Raw genomic sequence first — 20,125 nt, forward strand, 5'->3', positions numbered from 1 at the left:
TTTGTCTTTCCAGAAGTTTATTAAACAAAGAAATAGTTCATTAAAGAAGATTCAGACATTTTTCATAGAGTTTTGATTTTCAACACCTTAAGAAAACTACAATTTTTAATTACTGTATTTTACAGCATATAAAGCGTATCCCCATTTCAGCACTGAATATTTAGTGTAATTAAGTCATCCTATGCTTTTAGCAATTAGTCCCAAAATTCTTTTATTGTATTTTAGTTAAAGTGTGTATTCAAATTTTTTTTTCTAATAAAAAAAAATCTAGTGTGAGCCCAAGCGCAACCCTGAGATTTTAGAATGAGGTAATTTTGCGCTAATTTACGAATTTGTAACTAAATACCTTAAAGTGAGTGTGAGAAAAAACGATTGCAACGGGAAGGGTTGACTGATGTTCTCTATAAACAAACGGAGGAAAATTGTTACAGCAAGGCATCAAAAGGAAACATCTGATTGTGAAAGAGGGACTTCTGCAATTAAATGTTATCGCAGTCATCAGAAGAGACTTGTGCTCGCACCTGGGAATTAACCTTCAACTCAGTCAACAGTCAATCATGTGATCATTTTCCCAGGCCAATAGCATAAAAGGTGGAGATGCCGAAATTCTGGGCATTTGTCCCATACAATGTTGGAAGGAGTGTTCGGCCCATATACAGTCAGAAGAAAGGTAGTGTTACCTAGAAGAAATTAATTAGTGCCCAGGAATACGACGACAAATGGCCACCTTCAGTGGACCTCCAAAAACGGACATCCCCCACTCATACAAGTCTTGGACACAAAGATTTGCCAGTGACTCGTCGGTCATCGACCTCCGATAGAGCAACATCATATCCTCGAATAACGAATATTGAGGTGTAAGTAGCTGATTGTCAACTCTCTCTCCATGAGCAAAGTGTCAGAACTAGGACAATAGGGCAAGCACATGTCTCGCAAGCTAAATAGAACCTTCTGTCACTCCACTCGACGGAAGTATATGTAACAGTATTAACCGCATATAGATCTCTATATCCTAGATTTAATTATAGAATAAACTTTTGTTATGTTAATACTTGTCAACCTGTCTTATTTGATAAACAGACACCTATCAGCTTACCCAATGCACTCCCCACTCGACAATTTGCCCTCCTATTAAGTTTTAGCCATCTTGACTCAGAGGTTGGGTTTCAACAACCCATGCGGTGTAAGTGGTCAGAAGGGATTAACCCCTGGCTCTCTGCGTATCTCACACTAGCAACGAGTTACATAACTTTCCTGGCTTTTATGAGATTTTATTTTAAAAATCACTTTTTAATTATTAATCATAAATAAAATTATATGTAATGCCATCTGTTATGAGATATTGTTATAAAAACTTTGCTATTTTATAATAATAAATATATAGTGGACTTTATAAAACTCATCTCTACCGTCAAAATTAAGATCTGTAAATGCTAACAAGTAAAATTTTCATTACATCCAACCCCATGCAAAATATGACACATGTCCACCCTCTATTGCCTTTCCCTCTCGACTTTTCATTACCAAATTTTAATAGCATTAATGCCCCTTTACACAAGCTACCCTGCCAAATTTTATTTCTTAATCTTTACTTCATCTTGAGATATTAAACAAAATACACACCAATAAAAAACATATACACACACGTAGTTTTTTTTTTTTTTTTTTGCTGATTTTTGACTTTTTTGAGTTCAGGAGTCTCAAAATGTGGAGATTTACAAAAACTGAAGGTCAAATTTGATATGATTTCAATTCTGTCTCTTGATAGCCAGGAAAGTAATAAAAAAAAAAAACATGTAAAAGAGGAGTTTAAAAGAAGTTATTTACAATTAAAATTTACAGTTAAAATGTTCGATGTGGATATGTAGAAGCTTCTTAGTTACAGAAAAAAAAATTTTTTCTATACTGTTAATCATAATAGATCATACATACAATTTGGGGAATTCATTAGACATTTAACATATAAGAGACAGATGACTTATGTTCAAAAACTAGGCCCCAAAACTCAAGTATTATATGCCATAAAATACATTAATGAAACTTCCCATGAAACTGATATTTCTGTATTGTCTAAAAAATAATCAAAATACTTGTCAACCATGTCATGATAAACTGACTACCTGAAAATAGAAAACTGTCCAAATATTAGCTATTCATGATACCTAATAATTTATCACAGTTTAAACAATTGTATGTTGGTGTTGTGGGCTAAATGATTAACATGAAAAAACTGGATAAACAATACAGATTTAAACTTTAATTCTAAGTAGATTTATAATTAACAATTAATAATTTATTTCTGATTTTTTTCTGTTTCATATAGGACATAGTTTTTTTATAAATGAGTGTGTATTTTATTTTTTTCAATTTTTATTTCAGATGCCAGAAGAACAAGCTTTTAATGTAACAATGAAGATTATGTTTGACTATCACTTGCGTGATTTATTTAGAGATAGCTTTGCTGAATTACATTTGAAATTTTATCAGTTAGAAAGATTGATGGAGGTACATTATTAACATCAAATTATGCAGTATTAAAAGTTTGATTCTAGCTTTTATTAAAACCTTTGAATTTATATTTTATTGTGCCTAGTTTTTATTAATATTCTTTATAAATTACAGAAATCTCAATTATGAGACTGTGCTTGCATTAATATATGACAAATTTATAGTATTGTAAGCATTTTTAATAATGGAGGCCATAGATGACTGAATATTTACTGTATCAGTACATTTACATTTAATTTAAGTTGAAACAACAGTATAGCGCTCTTGTAAGCCAAAACAAGGTGGTGCACTTAAGAGCATGCTCTTACATGTGAAGCAGAATGTGTGTCAAAAATGCAAATAAGCAATTTTCACATATAAGAGCATGCTCTTAAGTGCACCACCTTGTTTTGGCACTATACTGCTGTGTCAATTTAAATTTTAGGTTTTTGTCTCGTATTTGTGCAGAAATATGATATTCAAAAATTTGTTAAGACATGATAATTTAATCATCAGTAAGTTTTAATAGTTTTGACCAAATATTTACTCTATTCAGCCTAACAGAGCTTCACTGGAAATATAATCATAAATTATATCTACTTTTTAGACTTTAAACAGGCATTTGACTCAACATAGAAAAGTTACTGGAGATTGAGACAAAAACCTATAAATGACAAGATTCTGTGCTTTCTGGTAAATCATTTAAATAACACTAACAGAATAGTAAAATACAATAGTCTTGTCACAGACAAGATAACAATGAAGAGAGGGGTAACACAAGGCTGCCTGCTCTCACCCCTCAACATATACCTTGAAGAAATAGCAAATAAGGCACTGATTAATTTGGATGGTATTAATTTAAACGGATATATTTTAACACACCTTAAGTATGCAGATGATTTAGGTTTGATTGCAAATTTAAAAAGTAAAATGGAAACATCATTGGTAAAACTAATCAGCATACATTCTTTTGTCACTTGATAAAACAAAAGTAATGGTGATATCTAGAAACAGGGAAACTTTAAATGTACTGTACATTTAGAAGGAAAACCTATTGAACTAGTAAATAAATTTAATCACTGGGGGCCCTCATCACTGACAATTTAAGTAACATAGAAATGATTAATCACAGTCAGCAATTGTTTGGTCATCATTTAACAGACTGAATAAAATATAGAATAATAGAAGGCTTTCAAAAGAAGTTAAAATCAAACTCTGTAGCTTGATTATTTTTCCACCCTAACTTATACCTTGGAAGTTTGGATTCTGAACAGGAAGAAAAGAGAAATAGGCATTTCATCTCAAATGCAATCAGATGTATAAACAGAACCAAATGGACTGAACTAAATGAGAGAGGATTGAACTTCAACAAATTGATCACTAAAAGAATACTCAAGAAATAACTACATTGGTTTAGACAAGAGGAACAAATGAATCCAGAAAGGCTAACTAATAGAGCCCTCTGTGCAAGAATAGAGGGGATGAGATTGAATAGAATTAATCAGGGATGCTTCATAATTTAGGACCTACCATCAGCTTGTATCCCAGACTAGCAACCACAAGATATGGAGAAAGAGATTGAGGTCACAAAGGACAACTTATCACTGATGGAAGAGCATCACAATCTTCCATCAGCAATTAATTTGCATTTATTAAAACGTTTTAATAAATGCAAAGTCTAAACTACAAAGAATTTAATTTTTCTTAGTATTAAACATTAACCTTTATCAATGCAACATACTCAGAACATCTTGTAAATTTGCAGCTGTGTTTATAAATACTAATGTTTTTGGTTGTATTTAACGACCTTCTTTAGAAAAAACAGTATTAACCTTTATTGATAATTGATCGTCTGCATCCTTATTAAACTTGGAATTGTCTTGAGTCATTTGATTGTTAGTTGTTCACTTCAGTGGCTAAAGATGTTCTAATTTTCCTCCTTTAAATTATGTTATTGTTTTTGTTATTAAAAAGTTTACTCTAAAAAATAAAATTTCTTGAAAACTGTCATTCTAATGATTTTATCAACCATATTAAATAACTCCTGAATTTTTCTTGTTTAGTAGAAAATTGGAAAATCCCAAATTTAAATTTACTGTAACTTTGTGCATATTTATTAATATGATGGCACTATTACCCTAGTAATCAGGACTTAAGATGTTATGCACTTATTTTAAGAGTTTTTGTCATGCTACCTTATTCCTTGCATAACTTACCCAATTCAAAAATATTGTAATAAAATTGTTAGGGCTTTATAGTATACAGTGGTACCTCGGTATATGTCTGCTTTAGAATACGTCCTGTTTGGACAAAACAAATTTTGCTCGGTATACGACTTAATTCAATTATACGCACCATCTATGAACAAGTAGCACTATCGGTGTACTAGACTAGACTAGACATTCGCGGTGCCACGGTCTATAACTTTGTTAAATTTCTTCTGATTTTAATCTGTAAGTAAAACTTTATTATTTTTATTAATCATGAATTGCAAAAAGGCAAATGAAAAGCAACAGAGAACTAAAAAAATGACTAGAATCACAATGGAACTGAAAAAAGAGATTGTTGAGAAATATGAAGGTGGCATGGGTGTTCGAGATTTAACTGTGTCATACCGTATTCCGAGAACGATATATCGACAATCGTAAAAAATAATGACATTATTAAATCTGGTAACGTTGCGAAAGGGGTTAAATCAATTTCTAAACAGAGACCGGAGACATTAGATCATGTTGAGAAATTGCTTTTGCTTTGGATAACTGAAAAACAGTATGCTGGCGACAGCGTATTAGACGCAATTATTTGTGATTATTACTGTAGTAACTTTAAAAATCTATAATAAAATTTATTTTTTTATTAATGTGCTCAAACAGTGTTTCAATTATTTTACAAACCCATTAATATACCATATCAAGAGGAGTTTTTTTTTTACTTGAGAGCAGATTAATCATTTTTACATTACTTCTTATGGGAAAGGTCCTATTCGGTATAAATCCAAACATCAGAACTGATTAAGGTCATATACCAAGGTTCCACTGTATTTATATATAAAATCCTAATAAATCTTATTGTAGCTTTAATTTAGAATATTTTACTATTTGAAATTCTTGCTAAAGATATAATTTTTTTTATCCATTAGATCATTTTGAAAGTGTACTAATATCAATATATCCTAATATCCTAAAGTATCCTAATATCAATAATATTAGGATACTTTTTTATACTTCCATCAAACTTAATAATTATTAAATTTTAAATAAAATGTGCAATTTAATTTGTTATGGTTTAAACATTTAGGAAATCTGAAATAATTTCTTACCCATTTCAATCATATTGACATTGAAATAAATGTGTTTAAAATGTTGTGAAACTTACAATTAGATATTTGAGAGATGTTCTCATCATTTTTGAGGTTTAATGGTTAGCTCTGTAAAATTTTAATATGATGTTAATATATTATAAATTATGGAAAGAATTTCTTGATAATCATAATATAATAATTGAAACTATTAGAAATGTTGTATTAACAAATATATGTAACTCCTCTGTGTTTTTTTTATTTTAAAGCAATTTCTTTAATAATTCCTTTAATGATTTTATTTAAAATGTTTAGGATCAGATGCCTGATCTGTACAATCATTTTGGAAATTTGGGAATAGAAGCGCACATGTTTGGGTCACAATGGTTTTTGACTTTATTTACTGCTAAATTTCCTCTCAATGTAGTATTCTACATCCTCGATTTGTTTCTTCTAAATGTAAGTTATCACAAACTAAAAATATGAAAGTTTAGTCTTATAAGTTATAACTATGTAATTTTTTTTATAGGAAATGGATACAATATTTCAAGTTTCTTTAGCTCTGCTTATGGTAAGAAGTATTTTTATTTTTTATAATTTAAAAATATTTAATACAATTTAGCTGACATAGTTTTTATAGGTTTATAAAAACAGGGTAAAGATAAGAAATTAGAATGTTTTCTGAACAAATAACTATGTACAACTGACATATCATCATTTTATTAAGACTATGCATAATCAAATAGGTTACAATCAGTCTCCAGCAGATGGCATTAAAAACAATACTTTTTCTATGGGAACATTTTTTCCAAAACCTTTCAAGTGGAAGCAGGTGGACACACAAAACTGTTTGGTTCTATCTACTTCTGTTTTCGAGAGTTTTTGGAGAAGGATTTTTCCACAGAAAGAGCTTTAAATTTTTAGTGCCATCTGCTAGAGATTGTGTGAATAGCCAACAAGGTTACAATCAGCCTTAACATGAACGTGTCACATGTCGAAAAAGAAATAATAGAATTTTATTGATGTACGTAAATTACATGATTAATATGTTCAGTATTGAAAATAGTATAAACATTGTATATAAATAATAATCTATATATAATTTTCAGTTAGTTAAGCCTAACTAGGTTTAACTAGTAGGCATGTTTTTCCCATGATGTTTCACAGTTTGGAACGAAAATTGACTGATAACAAGTACAGTGGGTGATCGGTTAACGAACAAATCAGATAACAAACACTTCACTGCACAAACATAAAAAGAAGCAATAGAAATAGCAAATACCGATTGATTTTCCCTTGTCTTCAGGTAACAATTTGAAACTTTTCGGAGCGCGGGAGACGTCAACATTGGCACTCAATCCAATATATACTGATCAGATAGTATTCCTCAAACTTTGAAATACTTTCTTGTAATTCCAGCCTTTTATTTTTCTGACAGAAACAATTCTTTTATAGTATTCACGAGACTGTCGGGCGGGCACTCTAAGTTTTGTGTCAGTTTTTATTTTCAAAAGGTGAGAGTATAATAGCAAAGGTATAGAATGTGCAGATGTCTGATGTTGCTGGGCAGTACGGCTCTACAGTAGAGCACAGTTCAATCTTATCTAAGAAAGATACAATATAATCAAGAAGACTCAAGCAGCTAAAGGAGTAACAAAAATCACATCTGAGAAATAAAGAACATCGAAGAGCTCATAATGGAACCTTAAGCAGATCTGACAACAGAAGAACGCCAAGAACTCTTGAATGAACACCAAGAAACTCTGCGAGATATGTTTTCTTCTGAAAAAGAGGATTAATGCCGATATATGCTAATAATTAAAGATCTTTTGAAGAAGTAGGGGGTGTTATATCAACAGTCTTAAAATGGCATACAAACCAGGTTGAGGTTAATAGGCTTGGGGATCTCTACAATTACAATGCTATTAATTACTTCTGAAAATCCTGAAGAAGAGAGTAAAGCAATCGACATTAGACAGATTCTTTAACTCCCACAAACAAAAAAACATGACTAATAAAAATGCAAGACTGTGTATATATGTATTTTTATTATTACATATAAATAAACATAGCAAGAAAGTATATTTTTTTATTTTTTGGGGTTTCCAGAATGAATTAATCGAATTCCCATAAAAACCTATGGTAAATTGATAATTGGTTAACAAATAATTCGGATAGCAAACAAAGTCTTGGAATGGATTATGTTTGTTAACCGATCACCCACTGTATAGGTTATAATAAAATCTTTGTTCTATAGCCAATCCACACCTGTGAAATCCATGTCATGTGAACTACATTACATGAGCAAACGTTGTGTAGTTTGTGGCTGCTTCATGCCTGTGTAGCTTACCTAACAAAAATGGCTCATAGCCTCATGGGATAAAAGATGGGGCTTGGGAGCACAACCGAGCGTATGCTAGTTCTCGCTTCCTGTAGTTTGCGGCGGCTCTAAGAATTGATAATGTGTAGACAAAAATATTGTTATATATAATCTAATTTAAATTATTTAAATTTAATAATTATAATTTTAATTATTACAAGATGATACCTAACACCTCCCTCTAGGGTCATCTAGGGTCAAATTGTTTGGTAATTTATTATTAATGTAGCCATTATATAGCCTGATGGCCTACAGCAGTAGTTGACTTTGTTGTTATAATATTGTTATATGGCTGAAATGCACATTTTGAAAAATATTTTAGAAAGTCAAATTTTTATTTGTAATGCTTTATATGGATGAAAAATTACACAAAAGATGGGAACATCTCCCTGCAAAGTTGCAATGTGGCTGTTGTATAAATACAACAATCATCAAATTTAAATTAAACTTTTCTGTTTAATAATAATGAGGATAAATCTTATATGACATAGAAAATGTGTACATTATCAAAGAGAGATTAAAAGTTTTAGTTTCTATTTTCAAAATCCTGTCATATTATAGATCTTAAATACAGATTTATTTCCTTTAAGATAATTTACAATAAGTTTTAGTAAAAATGCATCATTAATATTTGAAAGCTACCTATTTATATTTCAACTGCTTTGATATCATTAATAACTAAAATACTCTATATTTTTATTGAAATAAAATCTTAGCAGATTATCTTGTTGTTGTTACGAGATGATAATAGTGTCATTAAATGCACCTATTAAATCATTTCTTTTATCCAGATGTCAATTTATAAAGAGATCAAACTATTGTTTCATTATTTATTTAGTTTAACAATAAACAAAATAATATATTTCTTATATTGAGTGTATAAATTACTGTTAAATACTTGCATGTCCAAAGTTGTTAGTATAAATATTGTTATTAAGTAGTGTCTCATTTCAATAAAAGTTTAAGCTTAATCATGATCTTTTTCGTAATTAGCTCTCTAAGAAAGAACTGTTGACATTAGATTTTGAGGGTGTTCTCAAACATTTTCGAGTGACCTTGCCAAAAAAGTACCGGTCGGAAGAAAGCGCACAGTATCTGCTTCGAACTGCAGTCGGAGTTAAGGTGAGTATTATTCTACATGCATTAATTTTTATTCTGAAAATTTGGTATTATATTGTGCATTATCAAGATGAATGATATAAATCAAAACCTGTCTTGCATTTGATGACCGAGTGCAAAGTAACTAGTGGATGTAAGTGAATTGAATAATAATTTTCTTTTAAGCTGTGAAGAAATGTAAACAACTCTTCAATCAATCTTATTGGCTTAACAACTCAAGTGTAAGATTTACAATATGAAGAGAGTGGTCTTCTCTTCATAAACTTTTAATATTGCAAATCTTACACTTGGAACAAGATTCGTTTTATTTTATAATTTTGTTAAATGCCATGGATGGATATATATCTCTCTGACTCTTATATACATTAAAGAATTTGGGCAATAGCTAATTCACAGTGGTTATTGTGAGACCATTGAAGTCTAATAACATTCAGGTACTCTGTGCAGAGACTGCACAGAAAACTGGATACTGCTGTTTAACTTAATCTATAGCTCTATGGCTTTCACAAGTCTGGTGGCAGGAAGACATCACTAATAAATTTGATGAGAGCTAAATTTAACTGTCTTTGTATAGACATCATGTGATGGGTCTCCCTCCATGTTACATGGAATAATAATCTGAAGAGGAGGATGCTACTATCTAGTAATTTTTTCAGCCAGATCTCTTGAAACTGTTTTTGAATGGAAAAAGAGCTCATAAAACTACCTTTGACATATTTATTGAGAATAAACTTGTTATCCTAAATGACTTTGTTACCTTTTTTGTTGTTTGCAGAGTTTGATTCATTGTTAACCCTATCTTAGCCATTTCCAGAATATCTGAGTCTACCTAATCTAGAGGTGTTTTGAGTGAATGTCAGACTGAAGCACAGATTCAGTCAAGATGCAAGATTTGGCCAAAGCTCAGCAGCTACACTGGGTTAGGGTATCTGATTTAAACCAAGAACCAAACTATTCCTGACATGAAGTCAGAACATTAAATGGGTCTTCAGCAAACTCCTCTGTCAATGTTCTGATTGCTATGCCAGTTTCTGCTTTAGTTAAATTTGTATCCATCTGATGCCTCATTGTAAATTCCTGAACTGAGAACTCATCAACTACCAAACATCTCTGTGGTAATGTTGATCCATTATGAGCTGCAGAACTTTACAAAATGATTACACCTGACGGCAGTATCTTGCTAATAAAAAATTAAGACCTATGAGGAGACTGATGTCATCATCAGTAATTCTTTAGAGTCAAAATGTGTGGACAGTGGAGCTACAATATTATATGTAAAGTTCAGACATTAGTTTAATTAATGATATTCCATTCATGCTAGAAATGGCTACTATCATTGGACAATGCTGAGCACAAACCAAGCCAGTTTAATAGGGAAGACTAACAACCTTATAGAGTACAATTTCATCATTTTGAAGCTGTAATATTTAAATATGAGGACCAATATTCACATCCAAAACCAATTAACAGTATGAAAACTTCCAAAAAAGCAAATGTTTTCAATTTCCCTCCTGGGATCTTCATCAGGCTTAATTAGTTCTTTCCATTGGAACTGGATTCAAAGGTTTTTTAAAAATTAAAATGTGCCTTGCTTCCAAAAATTTTTTTTTAAAATGGAAGGAATTCTGATGCTGCTTTGAATAATATTTGACCCTAATTGAGCCTGACGAAGATCTCAGGAGGGGAATCAAAAACGTTTGCTTTTTTGGAAGTTTTCACACTGTTGATTGGTTTTGGGTATGAGTATTGTTTTTAAACAAACCGGTGTGGTGAGAGAATACATTAAATATGAGGAAATTAAGCAGAAGTGTTATTTTGTTTCCTTAGCAGTGCAGAAAAATGAAGAAGGTAACAAATGTTGAACCAAAGGTATTCAATTATCTGGAAAACCTTGGTCATTTCCACTAGTTTGTGAATAAGCTTGATGGACTCTGAAAGCTCAGCTCTGTTGCTATAAGTTGATGAATAGTATTGAGCTTTCTATAGACAATGGATGTTTGGTCCAGATATTGGTAAGTCAAATTTAATAAATAGGATAAAGAGAAGACTGGTTTTATCCTCAAAATAAACTTGATTAGTTAATTTGCTTCCTTGGTATTACCAGTACTACTGTTAGATGTTTGTGTCAACATAATTCAGTAAACTGATTTTGCAACTTAACCAGTTTTCAAGATTCCTAGGCTTTCAACTCAACCTTTATTGAATATATTTTGAACAATTCATATGCATTTCAAGCCAACTTTGAGATTTTTTGGCTCACCTTCAGTGAATATAATCATAAAATAATTGTATACATTAAAAAACAAAGACTATTCTAGATCTCATTGGAGTAGTTTTAATCAATATTACTAGTAAGACATTTGTGAGATTTAAAAAGCTAGTACAGGTGAAGATGTTTATTTCCATATTACTCAGTACAGAAATGTACAGAGTTCTGAATACTTACGATGATCAATGCAAACATATAAATTGATTAGTTAACCTTTTGAGAAAACAATGGATATGGGGATGCAAGCAAGCACTCAAAGTATGAATCATTGTGGTCTTTTCAAGGAATAGACAGTAGTATGAGTAGAGACCTAGAAGATTTCAAAAACACAAAATAATTTCATTGTCATAAGACAAAGAATGTTGTATGGATTGAATTTTTAATAGTATTGTTTGTATTTATTTGCAGATAAAAAAACTGAAAAAATATGAGAAAGAATACTTCATTCTGAAGGAGCAGGAAAAACTAAGAGAAGATCCCTTGGAAAGGCTTAAGGTGTGTTAAATACCTTTAGATGTTCTGTATAAATTATAAGGTCTAGTGCATAAATATCAAAGCAAATTTCTGCAACATAATTATTAACAAATTATTGACTTTCATACATATCAGCAATCCCTGGATTTGTTCCAAGATAAACCCAGGGTTTACTTAGAATGTTTACATAATTGTCAATGTCATGTTTTAGTCTTAACCCTTTTCCCCTGACATCTTGTTTACGTTTATTTTGTGATCCCTCCTAAGGCAGTATAGGTCAGTCAGGCAATATTATTTTAAAAATTCACCAAAAATCAAATTATCGTTATATCTATATGAAAAAAAAATCACTTACATTTATTAATATCTTTAGTTTTAAATACGATATTTTTCAATACATTTTATTATATATTATTTTTTTTCCTTAAATTTTTCTATCAGAACTGACACACAAACTTGATAATTTGTAACATTTTGTGAAAATTAACATTGTCTAATTACCTAGTTGTTTGCTGGCACTGAGCCAGAAAGACATTGAATAAACACACATGCATGCATGCATAAGTGTTATATAGAATTGTACAAAACAATATTCTATGTGAAATTATCGCATATTATATAAAACACTTGTTTGGAATCAAAATTTTATTCTGCTATCAACTAATATAATGAACTAATATACTTTTGTAATAAACATATGATTACCGGTAGCAATACATGTAACATTTGCTGATATTTTCGATAAAAATAAAAAATTTATAAAATATCAGAACTGAAGGTCACAACTTGAATATTTATAACATGTTGACTTATTATAGCTAAATAAACTTATTATAGTAATATTATTGCATGAATATGCTAAAAATGAAATAAAAATTTTTAATTAATCCTTTTTTTTTCTTAAAAAAATTACCAGAAAAAAATAAATTAAGTCAACAAAATACCACCTGGACAAAAATATGTGAAACAGACAATAGACAAGATGATGCCGTTAAGTGCTGATGTCTGTTGTTGATAAGTTTTACAAAAATCAATATTTACCAGAGTAACGATGAATCGGTACCCTCAAAGTTTTGCTTAACAATCGGTGGTACCAATCAATCGGTACTTTCAGGGGCAAAGGGTTAAAGATGGTATTTAGGTTTTACTTGAAAAAGTTTTTGTAGTTAGCAATCCTTTAAAAATGTATAAGGCATTGGATAAGAGAGATACAGTCATATTCTGGACTTATGTTCCAGAATGTAAGTAATATGTCTATTTTTATCTGAGTCATTTCATGCTTGACCCTCTCCATTTTTCCCCTACACTATAGTAAGATTAGTTTAAGACTATAAGCTAGTGTTAGTAATTTTCAAACAGGATGACTCAAAATAAAGAAGTAAGTATGACAGAAGAAAAAATTGTAATAGTGAAAATTCAAACTTGATAGTCTTAAATTCCTATTTACAGAATATTAGTTCTGAATATTTTATGATTTCTGACATAAGAGACCTTGATGTAGGGATCACCTCATTCTTCTCTACATGCACATTTCACAAATGGTTTTGCAATCAACTTTGCTTGCTTTGATGGCATGCAATAGGAGGATACACTTTCAAATTTGGTCACTTAACACAGTACAACTTTTTTTTTTAAATTGGGAGTAAAAATCAATCCTGTACAACTGGATTCATAATTTAGCAACCTGTAAGCAAGCATGTGGATGTCATCACTCTGTAAAGATCTTCTTACTTTACACATTTGCAGAGATATGCTTAAGTAAAAATACCTCATGGCTAATTTGTACTGATTTCAATGGGTAAATCTCGAAATGGGTCATCTCAAAATTTTTCTTTTTGGATCCCTTAGAAAGAGCATCAGAATCCATGTTTCCAATTTTTGAAGTCATCGTCCTCCTTTTTGGAAGGTTAGGACAAAGATTGAAAACATGGATCCTGATGCTCTTTCTAAGAGATCCAAAAAAAAAAAATTTTGGGATTTACCCATCAAAATTGGTACAAATTAGCCATGAGGTATTTTTACTTAAGAAGATCTTTACAATTTGCAGAGATATGCTACTTTACATAAGTGATGACACCCACATGCTTGCTTATAGGTTGCTAAATTATGAATCCAGTTGTACAAAATCAACTGCCGTAAATGATTGGGCTAAAATAGACATATTGCTGTACAGCAGTTGTTGGTGTATTTGCTTATGATATCGGGTTTCGTTTGATGTATGTTTGTGTACAGAATCAACCTTTGAAGTATTCAAACAACATATTTTGAGCTCCTTGAAACAGTGGTTGTTTTAACACCAACCAAATGTTTGCCAGCTGTTACAAATGTGTTTTAGATGAACAAATGTGGAAAATTCGGTGTGAAAGTGTGAAAATAACCTTATCTTACATTCTTGAATGGGCAAGAGTATTGTCAACAATGAGAAACATTATTTTTAATGGTAGGAATGAAATTAATACTATTAATAATATATAGACATAGTTACAATACATATCTGATAACTTGCATTCTATATTGGAACCATGTCTCAAAATTGTTTTTGCTTGCATATAAGTCCAGGGTATGCCAATGTGTTTTTCTAATTTTTCAATTTTCAAATATATTATCAAAATAATGACTGTTTGCTTGATTACAGAATGAGAACAAATTTTTGAGAGAAAGCAATATACGACTAGAACAAGAAAATGATGATTTGGCACATGAATTGTTGTCATGCAAGATAAGTTTGCACAATGACCTTGATATTGTAAGTATATTTTTTAAAATCAAATACATTTGTTTTATTTAAATACAGTAGAGCATCGGTTATCTGACTTAATTGGGGACTGGGGTTGGTCGGATAACCGAAAAGTATGAAAAAATACATTATTAGTATAGTGTATTAGGCCTGGTTTAAATACTAGCCTCCCTTTCATGGTCGAGCCAGTGTTTCCAGCTAAAACACGCAAAAATTTAACAAAAATAATATTAAAGTAGCCAAGACATGTAAAGTACTATTTTTAGTATCTTAGGAAACCGACACTAACTGCAGCCGATAAAACTTCTGTTAACCTAACGGGTACTTTACACGGATTCGAGATTAGTTTGCCAGGCCTGGGCTTTTACGCATGCACCGAAAATATTAGTAAGAATAACGACAAATATCAAGTCAAAGCAAAAAAAGTTTCAAATATATTTAATTAGTAAATAGAATTTACTATGTACAATTGTCTATAATCCAAAACAAAATTTATTAACGAAAATCAACAAGTCAACCCGACAATAAACTCAGTTACTTAGCTTAACTTAATATTAATTTCCCTTTGAAAATTCGACGAATCAAATAGAAAGACAATCTTCACCCGTGATTACCGGTACATATAAATTCCAATACAGCTTCTTCAACCTTAAAATTCCCGGTACATAAGACGACAGTTAACACATAAACTAACGTTTTCGATCCTCCACCGAGGTCTTCGTCAGGTTCGTTGATCATGGAATGCGAAAAGAATCGAACGCTTTCGAAATTCAAAAAGATCGAATATCCCCGCGTGCGGTAATGACGAATGATACAACGTAAATTTAATAGACAGGAGTAAAACATGATTACCACTGTGGATGCCTCTCAGAGGCATATCGCCACGCGCACGATAATACGTTACTTTCCTTGAAATTAATACATTTCCCCGATTTGGTAGCCTTGTAAATCTCAAGAGCCTCCAAAGCCCTGATGTGGTCCGTCTTAAACGACTTCTTAATGAGTCTGGTGTTATCGAAGTCTGCTCTTATATCGGGGTCCGTGGCGTACGTCGACAGGGCGGTGGTGTGTCTTTTTTTGGCCACATCATATCTATGCTCAGAAACCCTTTTTTGAACAGATCTCTTGGTAGACTCAATGTATACCAGGTCCCGTTGGAACCTGTGATCCCTTATCGGGATACTATATCCAAGTACAACGTTCCAGCACATCGCAAGCATGTACTTGAGCTCACGCATCTAATGTGCTACAATTCGCTGTTTAGGTTCGGCAATACCACATATCTACAAAAGAGGGGGTACCCATGGGGAGCCCAATTTCGGGCGACCTATGCGAATTAGTGTTACGGCGGTTAGAGAGAGAAGTCATTTCCAAGTTCACACCTGATATTATTTTGTACCGTAGGTACGTGGATGACGTGATTATCATATGGAAGAGCGAGCCGAAGGTTGATGATTTTTTGCACAGCGTAAATGACAACCCGTATGGCCTAACGCTCAAACTTGATCAACTATCAGACACCAGAGTGCACTTTTTAGACGTCACCATTCAACTCAATATGAACAATATTGGGACGCGGGTGTACTACAAACCCGGCTACCTACCTATGTACATACCCGCTGGGTCTGAAGATCCATATCCATACAAGATTGCGGCGTTCAGGGCGTTAGTAAGTAGGGCATTCACCCATAATTCTAAAAGAGAAGATATGATCACGGAGCTTAAACACATTGAAGACATTGCCGCTAGTCATGGATACGGAGGTAACCTTATCCGTAGTTTAGCCCGTAATTTCCTTGATACAAGTACAGCGCGACACGCCTCCGCGGTGCGGAGTGAGTCTAATTTGAAGCCCGACCAACACCAACGCACTGTTGTACAATACAACAAACGTCTGCATTCCTTGTACAAGGAAATAGCGCTAAGGAAGGGCACCGAGTTGGCATACTCGAGGACGCGATCTATCTACTCGCTTCTCAGAAACGCTAAAGACAAATCAGATATGTTAAGGGCACCAGGGGTGTATAGTATCCCGATAAGGGATCACAGGTTCCAAAGGGACCTGGTATACATTGGGTCTACCAAGAGATCTGTTCAAAAAAGGGTTTCTGAGCATAGATATGATGTGGCCAAAAAAAGACACACCACCGCCCTGTCGACGTACGCCACGGACCCCGATATAAGAGCAGACTTCGATAACACCAGACTCATTAAGAAGTCGTTTAAGACGGACCACATCAGGGCTTTGGAGGCTCTTGAGATTTACAAGGCTACCAAATCGGGGAAATGTATTAATTTCAAGGAAAGTAACGTATTATCGTGCGCGTGGCGATATGCCTCTGAGAGGCATCCACAGTGGTAATCATGTTTTACTCCTGTCTATTAAATTTACGTTGTATCATTCGTCATTACCGCACGCGGGGATATTCGATCTTTTTGAATTTCGAAAGCGTTCGATTCTTTTCGCATTCCATGATCAACGAACCTGACGAAGACCTCGGTGGAGGATCGAAAACGTTAGTTTATGTGTTAACTGTCGTCTTATGTACCGGGAATTTTAAGGTTGAAGAAGCTGTATTGGGGGACGAATCAAATACTTAGGAACTATGAACAAAATCTCTTATGAGCTAAACGTCTATCCGTAACCTCACTATACTAGGAACCTGTTTTCTCAATCTTTTCGCTATCGTCAATCGAATTCCTCTTTAACACCTTGGATCGCCTAATTCTCAATCTGGACTTCGACCAGGAATCACCTCGTCATTCTTCGGTTGACGTGCTGGACGTGCTGTGAGGTGACGTCACAACTCAGCTGGGTTACTCCCCTTATTTACATACTTAGTTTTCTAACATTAAGTTTCTTTCTGGCAGCTTTAATTTTCCGACAAAAGCTTATAAACCGTTTACAAAGTATTTAGCACAATTTTCTGGGATGTTATTACTGTTTAGTAAGTATTTCTAGTGAGTGTGGGGATTCCCCCTCCATTTTTTTTTTCTGCGGACTGTTTACTTCCGCTGGGCAGCGCAAGTGCGTGAGATTTTGCTACAGCGCTTGTTTTTTTCGTGAGTTGGTTTATCTTCTTTTTTCGTTATTACTAAGAGAGTGGTGGAGAACTTTCGTCCTAAATAAACATAAGCCCCAAACAAAATATAATAAAACGAAAAATAATAATAAAATAAAAATAATGCTCGGACTCAGTTCCTTACAGACATAGCCAAATATTGTAGCGCCACGTCACTAGCGGACAATTGAATTTACTGACTAGAACGCGGTCAGTTAATCGGGAGTCAGATAATCGATGCTCTACTGTATATTCAAGAAAAGTTCAAAAACTTGTATCAACCACAAAAGTAACAATGGAGAAAAGTATATGCTATGCTTCAATTCAATATATTGATATCTTTGATGTTAACATACATAGGTCATCCAGGAAGTAATGACCTATTGTGCATTCTTGCTGCACAGAATGATATCTGGCTTCTACCCAAGGTCGAATAGTTTCCCTGACATTTTTTCTCAGTGTTGTGTGAGTGCTAGTCAAAACAAGTTGTTATTGTGCTTTCTGTGATTGTATCACAGTTCATTGTTAACAAAGTCCCGCCAACTGTGAGGTCAGAGGTGTTATTTGATTTTTGAATGCTCAGAAATTGAAACTTGCAGAAATTTTCCGTCAACTAAAGGAAGTGTATAGTGATACAGTAATGAACGAAAGAAATGTGAGGAAGTGGTGTGAAATGTTCAACAATAGACGAACAAATGTGCATGACGAAACTCGACCCAGACATCCATCACTCATCACAGATGATTTGAAGAATCAAGTGAAGAACAAAATCATGCAAGACAGATGCATAACCGTGGATGAGTTACATGTTTCTTTCCCAAACATTTCTTGTTCTTTGCTTGGTGAAATTGTGTCCGAACATCTTGGCTAGAGCAAAATCTGTGCACAATGGGTTCCTTGGCAACTGAGTGACCAGCTGTATCACATAGATGAAAATGCCTTTCTTGATCAAATTGTTACTGGTGATGAGACATGGGTGTCTCACTCTACCCCAGAGACCAAGCACCAATCACTCGAGTGGCATCATCCCTCATCACCCAAAACAACCACGAAAATTCACGGTGATGGTTTTTTGGGATTGTAAGGGTGGATTTTATGCCAAAAGGCACTACGATTAATGCAGATTGATATTATGACACTCTAAGAAAATTACAGTGAGCAATCGAAAATCATAGGTGTGGAATGCTTTCTCACGATATTGTGCTTCTTCACAACAATGCCCACCCTCACAATCACAGGCTTGCTGGTTCAGTTTTGATGGGAAAGTTTTGATCATCCATCCTATAGTCAGGACCTTGCTCCTTGTGATTTTCACTTTTTCATGAAGCTCAATGGGTTCCTGGGTGGAAAACGTTTTGGAAGTGATGAAGAATGCAGCGACTGGCAGCAGCCGACTACGACACGGGAATTTTAAAGCTCATGGACAGATATGATAAAGGCTTAAATAACAACAGTGATTATATATAGAGAAATAAAGTAAGCTTCAGTTTTGTAATAAAATATATTTCTTTAATTTATTAAAGCCAAATGGGCATTACTTCTTAGATGACCCTCATATATATAGTTGTTTTGTGACTTATTTTGCTTCTAAGGAAGAAAACCCACTGAGAGAGAAATGTAATTTCTGAAATGCATCTGGGTGATTACGGTGTATATGAATGTGATAATTCCTAGAAAATTATAGTGTTTTCATTCTACATATATTGATATTGTTTTCTAAAATTAACAATGTAAGAACATTAACCATTTTGTTTTGTTAAGTGAACTTCACATTTGATTTTGTTAATAATTCAGCAATTCATTTATAAATACAGTATATACTTTCAAGATTATGTATTGAAGAAGCACTAGCAAGCTATGAAAAGAACTTTTTATGGGTGGATCTTTATACACAAACAACCAAACACCTTAAGTTGCTGAGAAAATTTAATAACTAACAAACGTTTTCAGCCAAATCTGTTGGCCATCATCAGGTTAAACATATTCGAATGCAAACACAAAATGGAACAAAAAATTTAAATACAAATAAATAAAATAACGGATAAAATATTCATATATGTAATTATTACTTCTTATATGTATAACAAAAATATATAAAAAATATGTATAGGTTAAATAAATAAATATTAATAAACTACACGAAACTCTAATAAATGCAAGAGGTGCATTTATCAATAAATTATACGAAATTCTGACAAATACAAGATATGCAGTCATAACAAAATCAAGGCATTAAATTAAGAGCTATCAAACCTCTTAATTAAATATTTCCATGCCGAAGGCAACCCTTCAGCATCCC

The 20,125-nt window shown here is 32.8% G+C and overlaps 1 protein-coding gene across 2 annotated transcripts in view; it reads left to right on the plus strand.

The window, feature by feature from the left end:
• Positions 1-20,125, plus strand: part of LOC136974592 (rab GTPase-activating protein 1-like) — a 134,626-nt gene that overhangs the window by 78,633 nt on the left and 35,868 nt on the right. For both annotated transcript variants that reach the window (XM_067269514.1, XM_067269515.1), the window contains 6 exons: positions 2,380-2,505; positions 6,101-6,244; positions 6,315-6,356; positions 9,159-9,287; positions 11,962-12,048; positions 14,663-14,773. In XM_067269514.1, coding sequence (XP_067125615.1) covers positions 2,380-2,505; positions 6,101-6,244; positions 6,315-6,356; positions 9,159-9,287; positions 11,962-12,048; positions 14,663-14,773 — 639 coding nt within the window. The remainder of the gene's footprint in view (positions 1-2,379; positions 2,506-6,100; positions 6,245-6,314; positions 6,357-9,158; positions 9,288-11,961; positions 12,049-14,662; positions 14,774-20,125) is intronic.

This window comes from Centruroides vittatus, unplaced genomic scaffold (assembly GCF_030686945.1).
Source record: "Centruroides vittatus isolate TY-2023 unplaced genomic scaffold, ASM3068694v2 contig_351, whole genome shotgun sequence".
Lineage (NCBI taxonomy): Eukaryota > Metazoa > Arthropoda > Arachnida > Scorpiones > Buthidae > Centruroides > Centruroides vittatus.